Below are 19,921 nucleotides of genomic sequence, written 5' to 3'. Positions count from 1 at the left end.
AGTAATATTTTGATAACAATATAATAACCTGCAAGCAACAAAAATGGTAATAACTGTAATATGAATTGCTGTATACTGACTTATAGTTATCTATGGTTACCTAGTACTTTTTGTTAATAAGCCAGAACATTAAACATAATAGTTACATTGTTACATCCAAATAAATAATGCTATAGACATAAGTCAGGAATATTTAGTCCTGACTTGAGTTTAGTACCCTCAGTTTTTGTCTGAGTATCACCCAGCGTTTAAATTTGAATGTAATATTAGTCAGCTATAACCACTTTTGCTACAATGTAATTACTTGGCTAATAATGTGGTAATTAAGGGGTTATAACTTGCTATTTCTGTATTATTACGTTCTTTGTTTTGCCGCTATTACCACATTATTACTAAACTGTAATAGAAACTGCTAACAACCGGCTTTCTTAATGTCCTGAACAGATGTGCACATTATTTTATTTTCTGTATTGAAATAGCCTCTAATAATGTGCATTACTGAAACTGTTTAACTCAGACTCTGACTCTGCTTAACAAGCAATTGCTGCCTCCGTTGATCAGGAGCCATTGCTTCCTCCCTTTCTTTTGTTCAAACCTTATATCAATCTCTCTTATCTATCCATCCGCTCATCTATTGCAGCAGCGCTTTGAAGAAGGTGTCACCTTCTCTGGTTTAATGACTCACTGATTGATGGTTGTCTAATGGCCTAACTGACATACAGAGCATATATCTGGCGTCCATATAACATCTAGCTTCATTTGTTTGTCCCTTCGTCCAGCCGCTCTTCCACTCGAGATGTGTCACTTTCTCACCTTCTTTTAATGACTTGCAGATAAATGCTCCTCTAATAGCCTCTTTGACTTACACAGCAGCTGCTCTTGCCTTCTTAAGAGACTCACTTTACAGCTATTAAGATGTGTGTGTGCATATGTGTTTGTCAGAAAGAAAGACAGCCTGTTTCAGATATTCATGCACTCATTTTTTACAGTATGCTTGGTAAGCTACTGTTGCACTCTGGCCCTCAACAGAAAATCCTTGGGAAAAGTGATTGTTGATCTTTCAAGCTGTCAAAAAGGGAAAAAGAAAAACAAAGCAATGCAATTTGCTGACTGAGAAAGGCTAGTCTCTACAGTTTTGTAGTACATGACACCTATTTTGTTCTGCTATATATAGTAGCACTCAAGAATCACTTGACTGAAGCATGGGGCAGGTGCAGGAAACATTCAAGAGGGCAATCAAAAACAATTACTACCACTCTAGATTTCAATTATAAACATCTCTTCATGACGATCTTTGAGATGAGCTACTTCTCATATAGTAAATTACTGTTTGCGTAGCTGTGTGCATATATTGCTGTCATTTTTAGGACTACTTTTGATCAACAATTTGTGATGGAATTTGTGTAATTTTTTGTGTAACTCTTGCCTCTGTATGGGATCAGGGAGACCAGATATCCCTAATGTGGTGATCTCAGGCTACAACTACTAATTTGCTATATACATTTTCTGTTTAACTGCAGATAATCAAAACGATGTCTCCACCAAGTGCAACATCAAGAAGGAATATTTTAAAACCCATCCATCCATTCTCTTCCACTTCTCCTCAACAAGGTCACGGATGGCTGGAACCTATCCCTGCTACCAAAGTGTGAGAGGTGGGATAAACCCTGATCAGATCGCCAGTCTGACACAGACAGACAAACAATTATTCACACTCACATTTACACCAGTGGCAATTTAGAATCATCAATTAACCTAATCCTTCTAATTGTATTTCTTTGGACTGTAGGAGAAAGCCAGAATGTCCAGAGAGAACCCACACAAACATGGGGAGAACATGCAAACTCCACACAGAAAGGCCCCAGCGAGATGGTGGGGTCAAACTCAAGACCTTCTTAAGGCAACAGTGCAAACCACGTGCCACCATGCTGCCCATAATTTGAAATATGAAACATTAAAAGGTATTAAGGAACAGTTTATGGATGTGCAAATATGTATAAGCCATTTCCCTTTAATTTAAAGTAAAATTGAAGTAGAAAGGTGTCTGTGATAGACAGCAAGAGTCGTGTTAAAAGCTCCTTTCAAACCAGCACTGTACAAGTAAATACACATTTTAAATGATCTGTATTCCTGGTTTAAACATTTTGATAAAGATCACTTACTTGTATATGTAAGGTGGAAACCCTGATTAGTTCCAGAAGCATTGCTATTAAACTCCAGCCACAGGTGATTAGATGTACTATTGATGACACGACCCATCATGTCTTCACGAGTAAAATTACCAAGGAGGCGTGACGAACTGTTCTCTCCATCATATACCTGTCAATCAAAACAAAGGATTAGGATTTCAGGACATGAATAAAAACATGAGTGTTAGAAATAATGAGGCTGTCAGTGAACATAGGTGCACAGTGCACTCCTGGCTTGGTATGAAAAACCAAAAGGCAATGCATAATGTGGGAGGTAAAGTATAAAAGGCTTATTTTTTAGTTTAGCATCCAATCCATCCATTGCTTTGTGTCCTGTTTCCTTCTCTCTGGCCACCTACTCCAGCTTTTCTTGTGGGACACAGACGTATTCCCAAGCCAGCCAAGAAGCATAATCTCTCTGTCATGCCCTGGGTCTTCCTCTGGGTCTGCTCCTTGTAGGACCCAAAAAGCTTATGGCCATAGTTGAGGAAGGTAGATCAACCAGTAAACTGACAGCTTAGTTTCATGTTCAGATCTCTCTTCACCAAAGTAGGCAAGGACAGCATTCACTTGAGGTAGCAACTCCTTGTGAAACCATGGGTGGCACTCCACACTTTTCCAGCTTTTCTAATTCTCATTCCTACCACTTCCCACACAGCTGTAAACTGCCCCAGTTCAAGGTGAATGTCACTGCTGAATGCCACTGAAGCCAAAAGAGTCACATCACACACAAAAAGCAAAAAGGTGGTTCTCAGGTCACCAAACTAGAGACCTTGTGCACTTGCCTATCTCTAGAGATTCTGTCCACAAAAGTTATGAACGCAAACGATGACAAAGGGCAACCACAGTGAAGTCCAACTCCCACTGGAAATGAGTCTGTATTACGCTATTATAATGGTTGTACAAAGACTGGATGGCCTATAAAAACAGATCCTGAAGCAACCTCCCACAGGACACCCTGAGGGACAAGTTCGATCCCACACATAATCACACACACAAGGGTTGAGCAAACTCCTACACACCCTAGAATATCCTCATGGCCATAAGGAGTTTGTCCAATATTCAATGACCAGGACAAAAGTGGAATGCATGAGAGGTATGACACACTCTATTGTCCAGTACTCTGACATAGATCTGCTCAGGTGGGCCAATGACAGTGATCCTGCTAAAGTTAACCTCCTAGGACCTGGCGTCCACATATGTGGACATCACATTTTCGGTTGTCTAGACCAAAATACTACATTTTTCTTTACACGGGCCTGATATCCACTTATGAGGACATTATATTGCCACTGTTCTATCGAAATTTAAAGCGAAAGTCCTCATATGTGGATCTCATTTTTCTAAAAAACAAAACAAAACACGTAATTCTTGTTTTTTACATTCATCAGGTCCCAATCAGCCCAAATAGCAAAGAGAAATTAAAAATGCATGCCATGAATGAGTTTGGGTCTTAGGAGGTCAAAGCAAGTCACTTTTTAAAAAATAAAAAGGGAAACCAGCACCCCGGTGGGGCGATCCAGGACAGTCCAGGACATTTAAAAAATTGCTTATCTTATCTGACATTTTGTTTGCCACAATTAAAAGTGGCACAGTGAGCACATTGTATGAACCTACTTTCAATTTTGCTGTTTAATTCTTGTTCGTAACCTCTGGCAAACAGTAAATTTGAAAATCACTTTAAATTCAGTACTGGCAACGGGAATATTGTAGCCCTCAATGAAATATAAAAAGCTGGTTATTCACAGTAAAGGTTGTCTCAAGCTGTCATAAGTGTTCAAAAAGTGTATTTATATTTTGAAAAATTATCCCCCTTCATTTTACAGATGAAACCATTAAAAAGAAATAGAGCATTTTTTTCTCCATAAAAGCTAGAAGCCTCAGTATGCATATTTTTACTAATAACTAAACACACTGGTAAAGCCAAGTCAATGCCTGTGTTTATGTGTGACTTTATTTGATATGCGCATTAAAGGAGGGGAAAAATGAATAAGACTGAAAGCAAGTGAAGACAGGAGTTTTGGTTTACGGTGACACAAAAACGTCTCTCGTTTGTATTTTCTTTGTCGATCACTTACTCACCCTCCTTTTCGATATTCAAATATTACGAAAGCATTAGTGATGTTACCATTTTAGTCTGTGAAGGTTCTCAGTCATCCAGGTCATCGTAGTCAAAGGAGTTTGCAAGGAAAAGCGTCTGGACTTCTTTAAGTTGCTTGAAGACGTTTCACCTCTCATCTGAGAAGATTCTTCAGTTCTAAGGTCAAATGGTGGGGAGTCCCAGATTTAAACCTAGTGGGAGTATCCCCCAAAGAGGGACAAAAGGACCCCCTGATGATCCTCTAATCGCCTGAGCCAAGGTGTGAAAACGGGTGTGGGTCCCAATCAGCCAGAGTTTCGGGTGAGCTCACTGTGAAACCTGGCCCCACCTTATCATGCGAATTCCTGAGGTCAGATGGCCCAGGATGTGAGTGGGGGTTAAGGCGTCTGGGGAGGGAACTCAAAACTGGATTATAGATGGCAGAGAGTTGGTGTCGTAAACCACCGCCTCTGTTCAAAGATGGTCGCTCACAGTGGACATAGATGGCTTCTTTCACTCCTCTTTCAAACCATCTGTCCTCTCTGTCCAAAATATGAACACTGGCATCCTCGAAAAAGTGTCCTTTATCCTTTAGATGCAGATGGACAGCTGAGTCTTGTCCTGTGGAGGTGGCTCTTCTATGTTGTGTCCCCACCATTTGACCTTAGAACTGAAGAAGCTTCTCGGATGAGAGGTGAAATGTCTTCAAGCAACTTAAAGAAGTCCAGACGCTTTTCTTTGTAAGCTCCTTTGGTTACCATTTCAGATTTCTTGCTGAACAGGGTCTCGTTTTAGTTTCCAACAATTCTGGTTTGCAATATATTCATTAAACTGTAATTGTGCACTCATAGAAGCAGCACAAACAAGAGGCAAAACAGCTGGAAGCAATTTATTTCGAATGAGCACATTGAAAGAAGTAGATACAGAGGGTGGAATAATGGCTGCCAAAAAACATCTTTATAACTTGGCAACACAAGAAAGTTGAGCAGAGTATTAGATTGAAGGGCTGTGCTGTGTATTTTACTTACTAAAGCCCCATTATTATGGTTTAAAAATACAGGTTTTCACCAAAACTAAAAATAAGAGGTACTTGTTATCACCAAAGTAAGTTTCTAAGCTAGCACTACATCCACAAAGTGAGCTAGTGACAAACAGAAGTTGCTTTTTTAAACAAGTTTTCATGTTTTATTGAAAATACTGTTTCCAACATTGTAAACATGTAGACAAAGAGGAGAACAGCCCTTAATTTGAAAATAATCTCTCTTGATTCATTTGAAACTATTGAAGGCAGTATTTGGTAGTGAAACTAGCTCACACAATGTGATATAAATATATTGTTCGTGCTTGGGTTGGTTATGCTTATATTTGGCAGACAGTGACATTTCTAAAGATTGCTAATGACAGGTCTGCAGGTCGCAGGAATGCCAAAGAAAATAGACGAAGGCAAGGTAATGTTCTATCTCAAGTCAGTACTGTCAGTCAGCAGAGACACCACCTGCTACAAACATGTACCTAGTTTATATTTGAGTACGTGGCCACTGGAAGCGCAGGTTGAAATTGCATCACAGTATCAGCAGCATTACTCCACTAAACTTCATTTTCTTTCCCATGTTCCCACCCCACAGCTTCCCTCTCAGTGTCCTCCAATTTTGCGTCGTTCCGTCTGCCTCTCTTGCTTTCTGCTTCAGTCTTTCTTTCTTTCTTTCTTTCTTTCTTTCTTTCTTTCTTTCTTTCTTTCTTTCTTTCTTTCTCTGTTTCAGTAAAACTCAGTATGGTTAATGAAAAGCCCTGCAGCTCATAAATCAACATGTCACCATCTGCCACCCCTCCTCTCTCTGTCTGTGTGACTCTTTCTCTCGTTCTCACTTGTTCTCTTACCACCTCTATTTTCATAACAATTCCTTCACACCCCGACTTTGTTTCCTTCTCACCCTCCCTCTTTTCTTCAGGCATGGGGGTAAATCTCAGTAAATATGGTCAATCACTGTATTAGCTGATATTTTCAGGCAAATTGAGCTTGGTAAGCCTCTTCTTTAATAGTGCCAGGGCAAAAACTTAGCCAACAGCAAGAGAAATTGTAATGAGCTGCTTCATATATTACAGGAGAGTTTCGCCTCAAGCTGGCTGGAACTGTTAAACAAATGGTTTGTGTTCACAGTGTTCAGCTGCAGTAACAGGAATTAGCTCCATTACTGTTAGCCTGGGGAGTGGCGTGCTAATTGCTAGCCTAAGTGGCACTTTGGGGCTTTTTCTTTTTACTCATCCATTTTAGTTTTGCTGTATGCTTTCTGCTAATTTTGGGGGAAATTTATAATTAATACACTATGATCAGCCACAACATTAAAACCACCTAATTCTAATTTTACGTAGGTCTTGCTAAACTTCAGTGAAGGATCTCCAGCCCTTGGGACAAAAACATGGGATCTCTGGTGGTATCCTGTGGTGACCATATATATGCCTTTAGGGGAGGTTGCAGAGCAGGTCATCCTAATCGGAAGATTGGTGGTTTGATCCCTGGCTGTTCCAAATGTCCTAAGACTATGAATGTGTGTGTGAGATAGAAAGCACTTGAAGGAATGGGTGAATCAAGAGGTTCAACAAGTTATATAAAGTATTTCGAGTGCTCAGGTAGAGTAGAGTAGAGAAGCACGATATAAGAACCAGTCCATTTACCACTTCAGGACCGATATGGGCATTACAGTAAGTCTATAGTTCATGAGGTATTGTATATAGGTTACATCTAAGCAGTTTTTGGTGCAATATCCTATTTGTGAAGACCGTTGTCATCAAGGGGTGATATCTCCATGGGAGATGGATTTGTTCTGCAGTACTGTCCCAGTGGATGTAAATGCGAGACCAAAAGTTTTCTAGCTTGAGCATTGCAAAGTGTCAATCTATTTCAGCTGGTTCTGATGTTGTGGTAGGTCTCCACAGATGTTGTACACATTCACCAAACTGACCCTGAAATAGACATTAAATAAATATTTTAAATAGCTATAGTACAGTGATCCTATCCCATTAAGCATCTGGTATCTTTTTATAACTATTGCTTTTTGCAGTATAGCACACAAGTAACGATGCCCTTGTGCAATATCACTCAGATGTTGGATGGTTAAAATTAGATTTCTTTTAAGATAAAAAAGCTGAAAATCTAAGGATTTTAGTTTGAATATAATACAACACAGGACCAAAAGTAAGAATTTAGTACAACAAAATTGAGTATTTTCAGTTATTTTGTCTGTAGAAACCTCTATTATTTTGGCAGTGCAGTTTCGGGTTTTATTAAGTCATTTGGACCACTTCTATTCTGCTGGGCTTCTGGATACTCCAAGTGATATTTTCAGCAAGTATTCTGGCTTTTCCACAGCTTCCATGGTGTCATCTATAAGTGCCAGCTACCTCTCGCTCTTTGTACTCACAGCTCCATAACTTTACACTTGAGCAATATTTATTACTGTGGTAAACCTGAGCAGATACTATAAAACGTGATGGATCTCAATGGGCCAAACAAGTGTTTTTTTGGGCTCATGTGACAAAATAAGACAGTATATATTCCCAGTATTCACATCAAGCTTTTTTATGCTAATAAGCAAAATTTAATCTTAACAATCAAGTATGTTTTTTCCCATCCATATCCAATCTCTGAGCTGTCACAGAAAACCTAAATCCTAGTGTCCTGTCTGAAGCTCAAGTCCATTTGTTTTTCAGTCTGATTGTGGAAGTAGTGTACCGAGGCAAGTATTTGTTGTGCTATAGCTCAATCTATACCTCATACATGCAGCTGCAACTGTGTTTCAGTGCACAGTTTAGTTTAGAATTATCTTGCTGAAAAAAAACAAACCCTTTCTAGAAAAAGCAGAGATCTGGAGAGCCACATATGTGCACTAATGCACCCCTATAGCATCAAAGAGGATGATTTTGAATGGAAAAGAAGCCAGATGGTTCGATGAGCCCGCTCCTTTTTAGCAAAGAGAAGATGCAGCATCTATATTATATAACTTGGAATTTTGATTCATCAGCCCACAGTACAGTTTTCAATGTTGCCTCAGTCCATCTTAAATGAGCTCGGGATCAGAGAGGGTAACGGCATTTGTTCGAAATGTTGTTTTTTTTCTTTACGCTGTATAATTTTAACTTGCATTTGCAGTTGCAGGAACAAACTGTGTTCACTGGCAATGAATTTCTGAGCCCATGCTGTGATTTTCACTGCAAAATCATGTCTCTTCCTAATGTTGCACCACCTGAGGCCTGGTGATTACAACTATTTAATACTGTTTTTCAGCCCTGTCCCCGGTGCACAGAGAATTATATTTTATATTGTAAATGATGTGCTCCAAAATATCTTCATAATTATATGCAGTGGGCCAGAAACATCCGGAATGATCCAGAACAGCCACAGAAATCCAAGTATCCAACATCCTGCCTGCACACTCTGCACATCCTTTTTAACTTCTCATCCCTGTCATTCTTCCCATTCCCGTGTTCCCAAACCAATTCTCTGTGAATAGCACGCATGGTCGTCGATTAATTGCTGTGACAACTGCATATCAGCAATCATAAGACATGATCATTTGACCAATCATGGCTCATTGTTATGCAATTGTATTAGTTTTGATTGTTATGCAACAGTGCTATTCATAAAGATGAAGAATCCTGCAGTCTACTGAGACTGTAGACGTCTACAAAAACGTTGCATCCAGAGGGTTTAAATGACAGTAAAACCAGGTGAGGCTGGCATGCAGTAATGTGTGGTGCAGTTTTATAACAATGCACTGTGTTGGACTGATGCAGGGCAAATTGTGGTATCTATGGGTATTGCTAGGTTATGCAGCAGAAAAGGTGGTAAATGCATATAAATGCATTCAGTTCAGCATTCAATACAATCCACCCCTCACAACTCATCAGGAAACTGACAGACCTGGGTATCAGTTCCCTCATCTGCAAATGGTTACTGGACTTCCTGACCAACCGCCCCCAACATGTCCGGCTGGATAACCGCTGCTCATCTACCATCACAATGAACACCGGTGTACCACAAGGCTGTGTGATGAGCCCTTTCCTCTACTCCCTCTTCACCCACGACTGCAAACCTGCTGATGGTTCCAACACCATCATTAAGTTTGCAGATGACACCACGGTGATTGGCCTCATCAGTGACAACGATGAGGCCGCCTACAGGGAGGAGGTGGATCGTCTGGCTGAGTGGTGCGACAGAAACAACCTGCTGCTTAACACCGAGAAGACCAAGGAGCTCATCGTGGACTACAGGAGGAATGCTGACCCACATCCACCCATCCACATTAAGGGGACGGCTGTGCAGCGTGTGAGCAGCTTCAAGTTCCTGGGAGTCCACATCTCCGAGGATCTCACCTGGACGACCAACTGCTCCAAGCTGGTCAAGAAGGCTCACCAGCGCCTCTTCTTCTTGAGGACTCTGAGGAAGAACCACCTGTCCTCAGACATCCTGGTGAACTTCTATCGCTGCACCATCGAGAGCATCCTGACCAACTGTATAACAGTCTGGTACGGGAACTGCTCTGCCTCGGACCGGAAGGCGTTGCAGAGGGTCGTGAAAACTGCCCAGCGCATCGCCGGAGCACCACTTCCTGCCATAAAAGACATCTACAGGAAGCGGTGTCTGAAAAGGGCTGGGAAAATCATCAAAGACCCCAGTCACCCATCACATGGACTCTTCACCCTCCTGCCCTCTGGGAGGCGCTACAGGAGCCTCCGGACTAAGACCACCAGGTACCGGAACAGCTTCTTCCCCACAGCTGTCAGACTCCTGAACTCTGCCTCCTGACATCTGACCCACGTTAAACTCATGGACTGAACATACACACACCCACAATGGACAACTGTACCCTCAAACACAATAATAACATGGACTGAACCACCACTCACAACCACTAGCACTTTATATAGCCTCTGTAGAAACTATCTACACCCTCACTTATCTTAACTGCACTACTGTATAGCTCTGTGTAAATAATCATTCTGTACATTCGATAATCTTTAATCCTACAACTGTTTACAACTTGCATAGTTCCCATTTCTGTATAGCTGTATATCCCAGATTCTGTAATGTTATTTATTTCATATTCTGTATAGTTTTTCATATTTATATCCTGTTCATATCCTGTACATAGCTTGTACTCACTACAGCCTGTACATACTTATAGTTATAGAATATTCACAACATACTTCATACCGTGTACATTATAACATACCATAATAGACCCATTTCTGTAATATACTCACATATCTATATTATTGCTAATATATATTGTAATATATCTATATCACTAAAGCACTTCTGGATGGATGCAAACTGCATTTCGTTGCCCTGTACCTGTGCATGTGCAATGACAATAAAGTTGAATTCTATTCTATTCTATTCTATATATTTCAAGGGGAAAAGCATTTAAAACCTTATTAGTTTAAAAGTCTGCAAACTTTTAAATGATTTTGATTAGGTTTGATGGGATATTTTGTACATGCAATTTTTATTTCCTGTTGACAATTAGATTTCCTTTATCTCCTTTTTCTGAATATACAGGGAATATTTAGGCGTTTGCGTGTCTGTTAACCATCTTGGCGTCACTTTCCTTTTGTTAAAAGGATTTTTACTTTTTTCAAACACATCCCACTGGGAACAGTTCCAGCTTTTACAATGACGTTAAGCCTCTCTAAAAGTCAGGAAGAACCCTGCTAATACAATCTAACTACAGACAGGCTCAGCCAATGCTCTAGGCCTAAGACTGATAATACACTCTAACCACATACTGGCTTAACCATGCCCTCAGGCCTAATACTGCTAAGAGACATTGTGAATAAAAACAGTTTTAGACGATGTCTGTAGGACTTGCACAATTGCCAACGGGGCATGTACCAGAGCGAGACTTATGAGGATATATGCGCATCAGAAATATCTGTAATTCTCTGTGCAGATGGGAATTTTTTAACATCAAGTTTATAACAAAAAAAATTTCTTGACTAAAAAAACCCCCAAAAAACTCCACATTTTAAATACACTAAAGATCAATGTACCTCTTTCAGTGTCTTAGAAAAAAAGTTCAAGGAGTTTAGATTTTTTTTACTAAATACAAATAAATATATTGTCAAAAAACAAACAAACAAACATTTCTTTGTCCAAAATAAAGGCTGAACGTGAACTCTGTGGTTTATTACATGTTAATGTTATCCTTGAAGTTGGAAGTTTTAACTTGGGAGTCTATGGGCACTGACTTAGTGGCCTTTAGTAGATGTCAATTATTTGGCACTTCACCAGTTTGCTTTTTGAATAATGCAAAAGGGAATACAACAAAGAAACAGCAAAAAAACTAAAGAAAGAAAGATATTGAAAAGTAAACACTAAACCATGCAGGAGGTGATCATCCAAAATAAAAATAGCTAGCAACACAACAATAAAGCTTGAAACTGGGGTAAAACGTCTCTCTTCTATTGTACAAATTGTGTCAAATAGCTATTCATTTTATTGATGGTACCCCCATAATATGAGTAATGAAAGTGCAAAAAAGCCAACCTTCAAACACAATAATAATTGTACACTGTAGTGGATTCATTAGAGGGTTAATAGAGGAAGAATTGATCCTTCTGTGCCTCTGCTTCCAAAGCATTCATTCAGCATGGATGACTACAGCAGGAGCACCATCAGCACTAATAGGGAAGATGGTTAATAACCCCCTGCAGGGATGTTATTGCTTCTTGCAACAATGTTTAACACATCTAAAAGGTAGGTCTACCTTGACAATACTATTTAACTACATAGCAGGTAAGCCAAGAAACCAGAGACCCTAATGTTATTCACTCTTCTCCTTTTCCTGGACTTGCACATCTCATATAATTAAAGGACAAACATTCCCTGACACATTAATTAGACCAGATGTTCATGGCTAGAACAAAAGCTTTGACACATTATTTCATAGAGTATTCATGCTAGCATCTAGAGCTCAGCAAGCCAAACACGTAATGATTGTTCAAGCAAAGTCAAAGTACATACAGCTTTGCATTTTGACAGCATTTGATAGTATAATCCTGTATGTATTTTGTCTGTCTGTGTGTGTGTGCGTGTGTGTGTGTGTGAGAGAGAGAGAGCGAGAGAGAGAGAGAGTCAGTAAATAAATTATACACTTTAGGACTAATTGGTGAAATTTGTCGTTTTTGCATGCATATCTGTGTGTATGTGAGGGTACACACCTTGAGATAATCTCCATCTTGCAATGAGAAGCTCTCAGCTTTCAGCCTGATTCCTTTGCCCTTTTCAGTAGTAATGCGGTAGATGCACTCATGGTTGTTATTGTAGTTGGAGGGGAAATTTGGAGAAAGGAGAACACCTTCTGGTCCCAGTGAGGAGGCCCCACACTCAGCTGTTGCGAGGCAGTAGAGGAGAAGTTACAAAATGAGAACACTTCTATCTAATTATCTCTGAATAGCAGGCTTGGGTTATAATTTATTTAAATGAAAAAAAACATTCTGCATGACGTGGAGAGAGCATGGCGCATATTAAGTAGCGCCACAAACTTTTTTTCAACTCGGCAGAGACAATGCAAAAGTCTATTAAAAAACAGTGGAAAAGTCTTGAGCCACCGCTCTTATGTTTCTCTAGAAAAATGAGAAATAGGTGAAGTGATGCAAACATAAATGGAAATATAGCAATATGGTATAAAAGGCAAAAACAGAGTTTGCACCGTTCTAAAGAGCTTGAATGTCAATATTCAGTTTGACTACCCTATTTTTTTAACACAGCCTGAACTCTCTCGTAATTTCTTTAAGTAGTCTTCAGAAAGAGTTGAAAGCTTCTTGAAGGTTCATTTTTCTGTCAAGATTATCCCAGTAATCTCAACGTTGGGATTCTGCAGAAGAATTCATATCTGATAGTGTCCCACTGCGTGGTTTTCTATCCATGCTTTTACTGCATTAGCAGTATGTTTGGGATCACTGTTATGCTGAAAAATGAAGCCGTTGCTAATCAGACCTCTTCCAGATGGTACTGCCTGGTGGATCATTTTTAGATGGTACTTTTATGCGTTCATAATACCATCAGTTTTGACAAGATCCCCCAAAATAAAAAGCTTAACTGCCTCCCCGATCCATGACAGAGCCTCCACTGTGTGTTACAGACGGCTGTAGACACTCACTGTTGTACCTCTCTCCTGACCTCCTCTGTACATAAAGATCGATGATGATCTGAACCAAGAATGTAAAAATTGCCTCTGGTTTCCAGTCCAGTTCATGTGTAGCTTAGCATACATCAGCCTTCACTTGGTGTTTCCCTTCTGTAAGAATGGCTTCGTCACTGCCACCTTTTTCAGTGAGGCCACTTCTGATTAGGTTTCATTGAACTATAGGGCCAGATGCATCTCGCAGGTCCTGTGCCAGGTTCTTTGCTAGATGTTTTCCTGTTTCTTCAGAAGATGGCTCTCAGTTATTGTTCATCTTCGGTAGGTAATCTTTTACAGAGATGGGCAGTAAGTAATCGTATTAAAGTAATCGTATTACAGTAACGCGTTACTGTAATACGATTACTTTTTTCAAGTAACGAGTAATGTAAGGGTTACTAAAACCCTGATTTTTTTTTGCGAGTGTCTCATGACAGTGACGTAAGCGAGTGCCACGTTCGTGACAACAGCTGTGTGCAGATCAACAATGGACAATATATCGAGTGCGAGTATGAGCGTGCAGCGTTTAAAGCCTGGAAGTACTGACCTTACTTTGAGTTTGATTCCGTAAAAAGTGACGAAAACATTAGCGTCCGCTGTTCACTGCGTTGGAAGAAAACTTCTTTTTACAGCGAAAAAACCCCAAAACTTCTGAGCAAACACTGAGTGCGCTACAACGGAACGTGAAATTCACAGAGAAACTCGTGGATTCTTCCACTGATTGCTGCGGCACACCTGCAACAGGGCAAACCTCCGCCTGCTATACAGGTGAAAATAGAGCAACAGGACCGCTGAGTCTTTGATATTTTCTGCTGTGTTTCACTTGCATTTATTTGAAAGACTGAGTGTAAACACAAAATAATATTTTATTTTATTTTATGTGCTGGAATGTGCAGAAAATAGGTTTAAATGTTAAACAAATTTCTTCCAGTCAGAGAATGTTGCATATAATTTATTTTTTGCTTGATGCATAAAGTTAAAATATTAAAACTAATAAAACAAGTTTTAAAAATAGACTTTTCCATTTGATTACATTTTGTATGATGGATTATGCAGAAAAAGTAGAATTGGGCTGAAAGATCTATCGCTTTATCACCTATTCAGGTTGTAAATCGTGTTTTTAAAAAGTAACTAAGTAACTAAGTAATTAATTACTTTTGAAAATAAGTATTCAGTAAAGTAACGGGATTACTTTTTTGGGGAAGTAATCAGTAATTAGTTACTGATTACTTTTTTCAAGTAACTTGACCAACACTGATCTTTTATACCTACCACTTCCTCTTTTTTCTTCCACTTGTCCAGTTTCTTCAAATTTCTTAAGGGCACACCATGCTGAGATAAGCAACGTTAACAGCTGATAACTCTTTGGTACTCACTTTGTTGGTGCAGAAATACTATTTTATGCCTGTTAAACTGTGCTATCATTGATAATGTTTGTAGTTTCAGCTAAAAGGGGGGGGATTATATGCATTTACAACACACTGCTAGTCACAAAATGCCTGAAGAGACTATTATGTTTAGACACAATACTGGTTCATTCTTTAGGTTAGGGTCCTTTTTTATTCTTGAATGAGTCATATGTCAGATTAACAAACTAAAAACATTGCCCTGAAAATGGTCAGGTGTAAGGACTGGACTGAAAATGAGAGACAAAGCAGCCAATGTTGAAACATTTGAAAGACCTTCAGAAAGCCGGGACAACTACTGTTCAAGTCCAAAAAAAAAAAAAAACCCTGCAAAAATATAAAGAAATGACTGCTGGCTCAAGGCTCTTGCACTGTACTGCAGTTCAAAAAGCATTGTCTGAAATATGCTACAAAAACAACAAAATAACTTGAAAATAAACGACAAAACATTGATAAAAGGGCAGAAAAACAAAACAACACACAAAAAAACCCTGTAAACAATAAGGCTGGATAAGTATGTCGGAGAAGTCCTTCATGAAATTATACAGAATGATCTAGCAGGTGCCGTGCCTATCAAAGTTTAGGAATTCATATAAACTGGTACTTTGTACAAATAGTGTTTTGTCATATGCAAATGAGGAGGAGATAAAAGAAGAGAGCCGAGCAGGCTTTTAACTCCCACTGAAGAGGACCACCACTACTTAGAAGAAAAAAAGAGGAAATGGGAGTAATGAGACAGACGAGAGAGGGTGGTTTGAAACAATATAAAACACACTAAAAAAAGACGCAGTGTTTATCAAATCTGAAGAAATTTGAAATTCAAAACAACATTTCTGTAAATGTTCTGTCGTGTCTAAAGCAGATTAAGGTAGGAGGTAAGGAGCATAAATAAAGGAGAGTCACAGCAATTCTTCAGAAATTCCTTTTAAAGTGAAAAGAGTACAATAGAGTGGGAGTAAGAGAACAGAGCCTCGAGAAGAGGGGCAGGAAAGGGATAAAGAGAGAATTGGAAGGGGAAGAAAAGAAGAAGAGATAGCAGATGAACCAAGACAGACAAGCCTGAAAATGCTCAGAAAGAAATTAGAAAAGGGAAAAGGGGAGTAACAAAAGGCACGGTATTAACACTTTTCATATAGCGCCTAATGCCCCAATTATCTATCAAAGGACTGTCAAAATATAGAGGAAGAGAAGGAGAAACAGAAATTTAGACAGAGACAGAGTGCTAAAGAGAGGAACATTTAGAAGGAACGAAAGGGGATGAAACTAGTGCACATTGCCAGCTGCTCTTGCTTAGTTTCCTCTTAGTCAGGCTTGATCTCTTGACAGATAATGCTATTATAGCATTTTCAGTCTGCTCTTTCTGGGCTTCAAAATTACCAGCAACCACCAGTCAGACTCGCAAATTACCACCAGGATCCAAGAAAACATTGATACGCATCAAACGCTAAGAAGTTACAACGTGCAAACAGCAAAATTCTAGCAAACAAAACTAACATTTAACAAGTCGATTATTGTTACGTTAGCAATACAGTAATACTGTTGAATTAGAACAATGCTCCAGGTTTATTCATATGGCCAAGAATTTACTTTAAAAGTTTTGTTTTATTTGCCACCTGCCAGTTGTTTTCATAGAAGAGATAACATCTTCAACATTATATTTTTTAGTTTAATATTACATAAAAAATAGTCTGAATGTAAAAAGAGCATCTCTAATGTCATCCTGTTTAACCTAATAGCACCCTGTTGGTGCAATAACACTAGCAAAATGAATTTGTTAAAAATGACTGTGTAATGAGAGAATAAAGGAATTTTATTTTTTTAATTTACATTTTTTAAGAACACCAAAAAAATTTTTTAAATAACAATACTTTTTTTTTTTTTTTTTTTTTTTTTAAGTTTGCAAATATATTCACAACCTCAGAAAGTCCAGTTTGACTCCTGCTAGCAATGGAAATGTTTTTCAAATGAAGAAATAATCTACCATGATTTCTGTTTTGCATGCTGTGGCTATCAATTTATATTTCTGGCAAATCAGTCAACCTAAGCGCTGACATCTTACCTATACATCGTGGTAGCGTGTTGCTCCAGACTCGCCTGCCTCCTCCCAGGCAAGTGATCTTGCTCTCTCCCTCAAGTCGGTAGCCAGGGAAGCAAGAAAAGTTCAATGAATCACCAACTTGAAAGCTGAGTCCCATTCTCCTGCTGGATGCTGGTACACCAGGATCCTCACATGGCTCCAAGTCATACTCTGTAGAGACAAATTGTCATGAGTCAGCATAAAATGAAAGAAGGTATTAATTAATAAGAAGTGTGCAAAAATTGGTATATTAGCCAACACTAGAAAGAAATGCATTAACACTACATGTAAGCATTTGGAGCTGTGTCACTTAAGAGTCATAAAGACTCATTTTAAATTCCCCAGAATAATTTAAATACTTAAAGATTAATTTATTAAACTGTCATTAGCTTAAATTACAAGCATGTTAAAAAGGACACATTTGATTTAGTTTTCCCTGCTTCATCTCATTATGAAAACATATGCAGCAGTCTCATCTAAGACTGCTTCATCCACTGAGATAGGAAGCTCTGTAATCTGTAGTGCCAAATAGGTTTGAAATACTTAAGAAAACTGTCAAAAATTAGTGTATCATGTATCAGGTCCCAAATAAAAGCGTTTAAATGTAAGTGCAGCACTTAACCAGATGTACTGCATATCTGCCAAAATAACCAGTTAGGTTTAATAATGCATAAAACCCATTTTTCATCGCATATTAAAAAGTTACTTGAGCAGGTGAAACACTGTATCTAACAATTTGGTTTATTAGTTTGAAAATTTCAACAGTCTGCCATTAAAGAAAAGTCAGTGAATTTGTTATTTATTTATTTATTTTTTGGTAAGGGATCATCATACAGTCACTAACAGGCCAACTTAATAAGCCTTGTAATTTGCTTTAAAATGAATTTTAGCCAATGCAATGCTAAAAAAGAAGTAAAAAAATTGTGTTCAGGTGTTCTTACCTGAGAAAGTGATATTAAATCCTTCGTAACTCATGGAAAAATCTGAAATAAACCGTAGCTGAGCGCTGAAGTTCCCATAGAGTCCGGCTTTAACACTAGGAGGCAGCACGGAGCCAGTGAGTCGAGCTACCGGAACCTGAAAATTGCCATCCTCTGTGATTGACAAGTAGTCATGGTTCTCTTCCAGATGGAAAGTGTGGAAAACCAAATGGACTCCTGAAAGAACAGATGGCAAAATGGATAGATGGATGAAAGGATAGATGAATGCAAGAATGGATGGATAGGCATGCAGTGTAAGATAGACAGTTACAGATATGCAAAGCATACACTCTATCAGGCAATATATATAAGCAATAGTCTAAGCCACTGTACATGAGATTCTTATCCATCATCCAGTACCATCAGTGAGGAATATGCTCTGTCCCAAATCCATCTTGCATAATGTGTAAGTCATATAAAACTATCTGCAGTGACAAGAAAACCATAGAACCCCCACAGCGCTCTGATCTCAACATCTCTGAGTCAGTCTGGCATTACATGAAGAGGCATTACATGAACATAGTGAGAGGGCTGTGGCAAGTTGTCTAAGAGAACTATTTTTTACACTTGAAAAATTGTCCAAGTGTACACTGGAGAATTTGTGGCAAAGAGCAGCCACATTTCATTGCCTAACACATTTTTCCATATTATTAAAATATGAAAAAATACATATTTTAACATGTTATAACCAGTGATTGACATTTCCATTACATTTGAGCATTCTTACCTTTTCCATGGGACACTTCTATAGTCCAGGTGCAGTTAAGAGAATTGGGGTAGAAGTCAGGAAAGCCAGGAGACAGAATTGTTCCCGTTTTACCATAAACATAACCTCCACAAAGAGCTGAAAATGTGACAGACAGAGAAGATTGGAACACAGCTGGATATTTTCTTTTATTCAAAAAACTAAAAATGTACACGTCTTCAGTACCGTTAAGAGGTCGCCACCAGTGATCGGTGTAATGAGTTCCAAAGTAACATGTTACTATTGTCACATTACATTTTTCAGTAACACAAGAAAGTATTGCATTATTGTACTTAATTCAGTAATCATGTTATAGTTCAATTATGTAGTTACTTGTATTACAAAGGGTCTTTAGTTGACTGCATAATGGCGAACATGCCTTTCCCTTCCAGGGAGGAGGAAAATGGTGGGGTGCTCTACAACTTTTGAGAAGCGACAATATGGACACTACATTTGTTTTTATTGCACGCAGGACAATAGCACAATGGTAAAGTGAAAACTGCGTCCAAGACAGAAACATAATGCTGCTAACACAGCTTGGCTCATTACAAGTATGTGAAAAGTGACAGCATGCTTTGACAAAGCTTCTAGCGGTGTAGCATCCATTTCTACATGTTAGAGTAGAATCAGTGTGGAAAACATTTTGAAATCTCTTAGAGTTGGTTTTCAACTTTGCTTTTTGTTCAAACTTAGCAACACTAAAATAAAGACTATAGTGATGCTTTCGTTATTTCAGATTGGAACCAGGCTGCAGGAGAGGGGGCTGAGGTAGATATTCTTAACCGGTAACTATGTGACAATACATTTTAGGTCATGACACAAAATTAATGTGATTAATTACTTTCACCATGGATAACTAAGTAAGTACAGTATTACATTATTATCTTTTAAAAAGAAACCAGCATTTCTAATAGATTACTTATTTTTTGAGTAACGATCCCAACTCTGCTCACCACCTACTGGCAGATTAATATAAATTCTTTATTAAATTCCTGGGACCTTGGCTTTTTTCCCCCCAGCCTGCAGAAAATCCCCCCTGAATTTGGTGTAGTTAGCATGGTGTTAAATTCAGGCCTGTACTGAAGACTTACTCTATGATTACATAAGAAGAAAGATTAATGTACAGTAGAACAACGTATAATAATAAAGAATAAAGATCTTAAGATGTTAGTCATACATAACTCTAATACCAAAACCTGGTGTCTCAGGTCTTGTATGTAAATCGACCTGTTATGCGTGCAAACATTCTACTGTATAGTATG

At 38.7% G+C, this 19,921-nt stretch overlaps 1 protein-coding gene across 2 annotated transcripts in view; it reads right to left on the bottom strand.

Moving 5' to 3' along the window:
* LOC146583171 (CUB and sushi domain-containing protein 1-like) overlaps positions 1–19,921 on the bottom strand; it is a 456,826-nt gene that overhangs the window by 105,920 nt on the left and 330,985 nt on the right. For both annotated transcript variants that reach the window (XM_085268026.1, XM_085268032.1), the window contains exons 21-25: positions 18,642–18,758; positions 17,876–18,091; positions 16,917–17,105; positions 12,490–12,659; positions 2,163–2,319 (exon numbers count right to left, since the gene is read on the bottom strand). In XM_085268026.1, coding sequence (XP_085124152.1) covers positions 2,163–2,319; positions 12,490–12,659; positions 16,917–17,105; positions 17,876–18,091; positions 18,642–18,758 — 849 coding nt within the window. The remainder of the gene's footprint in view (positions 1–2,162; positions 2,320–12,489; positions 12,660–16,916; positions 17,106–17,875; positions 18,092–18,641; positions 18,759–19,921) is intronic.

Source organism: Mchenga conophoros, linkage group LG1, assembly GCF_057382185.1.
Source record: "Mchenga conophoros isolate Kocher_MC1m ecotype Shallow Benthic linkage group LG1, M_conophoros_male_GT1.1, whole genome shotgun sequence".
Taxonomy (NCBI): domain Eukaryota; kingdom Metazoa; phylum Chordata; class Actinopteri; order Cichliformes; family Cichlidae; genus Mchenga; species Mchenga conophoros.
Note: the sequence above shows the minus strand (reverse complement) of the source record. Positions and strands in the feature narration are given on the sequence as shown.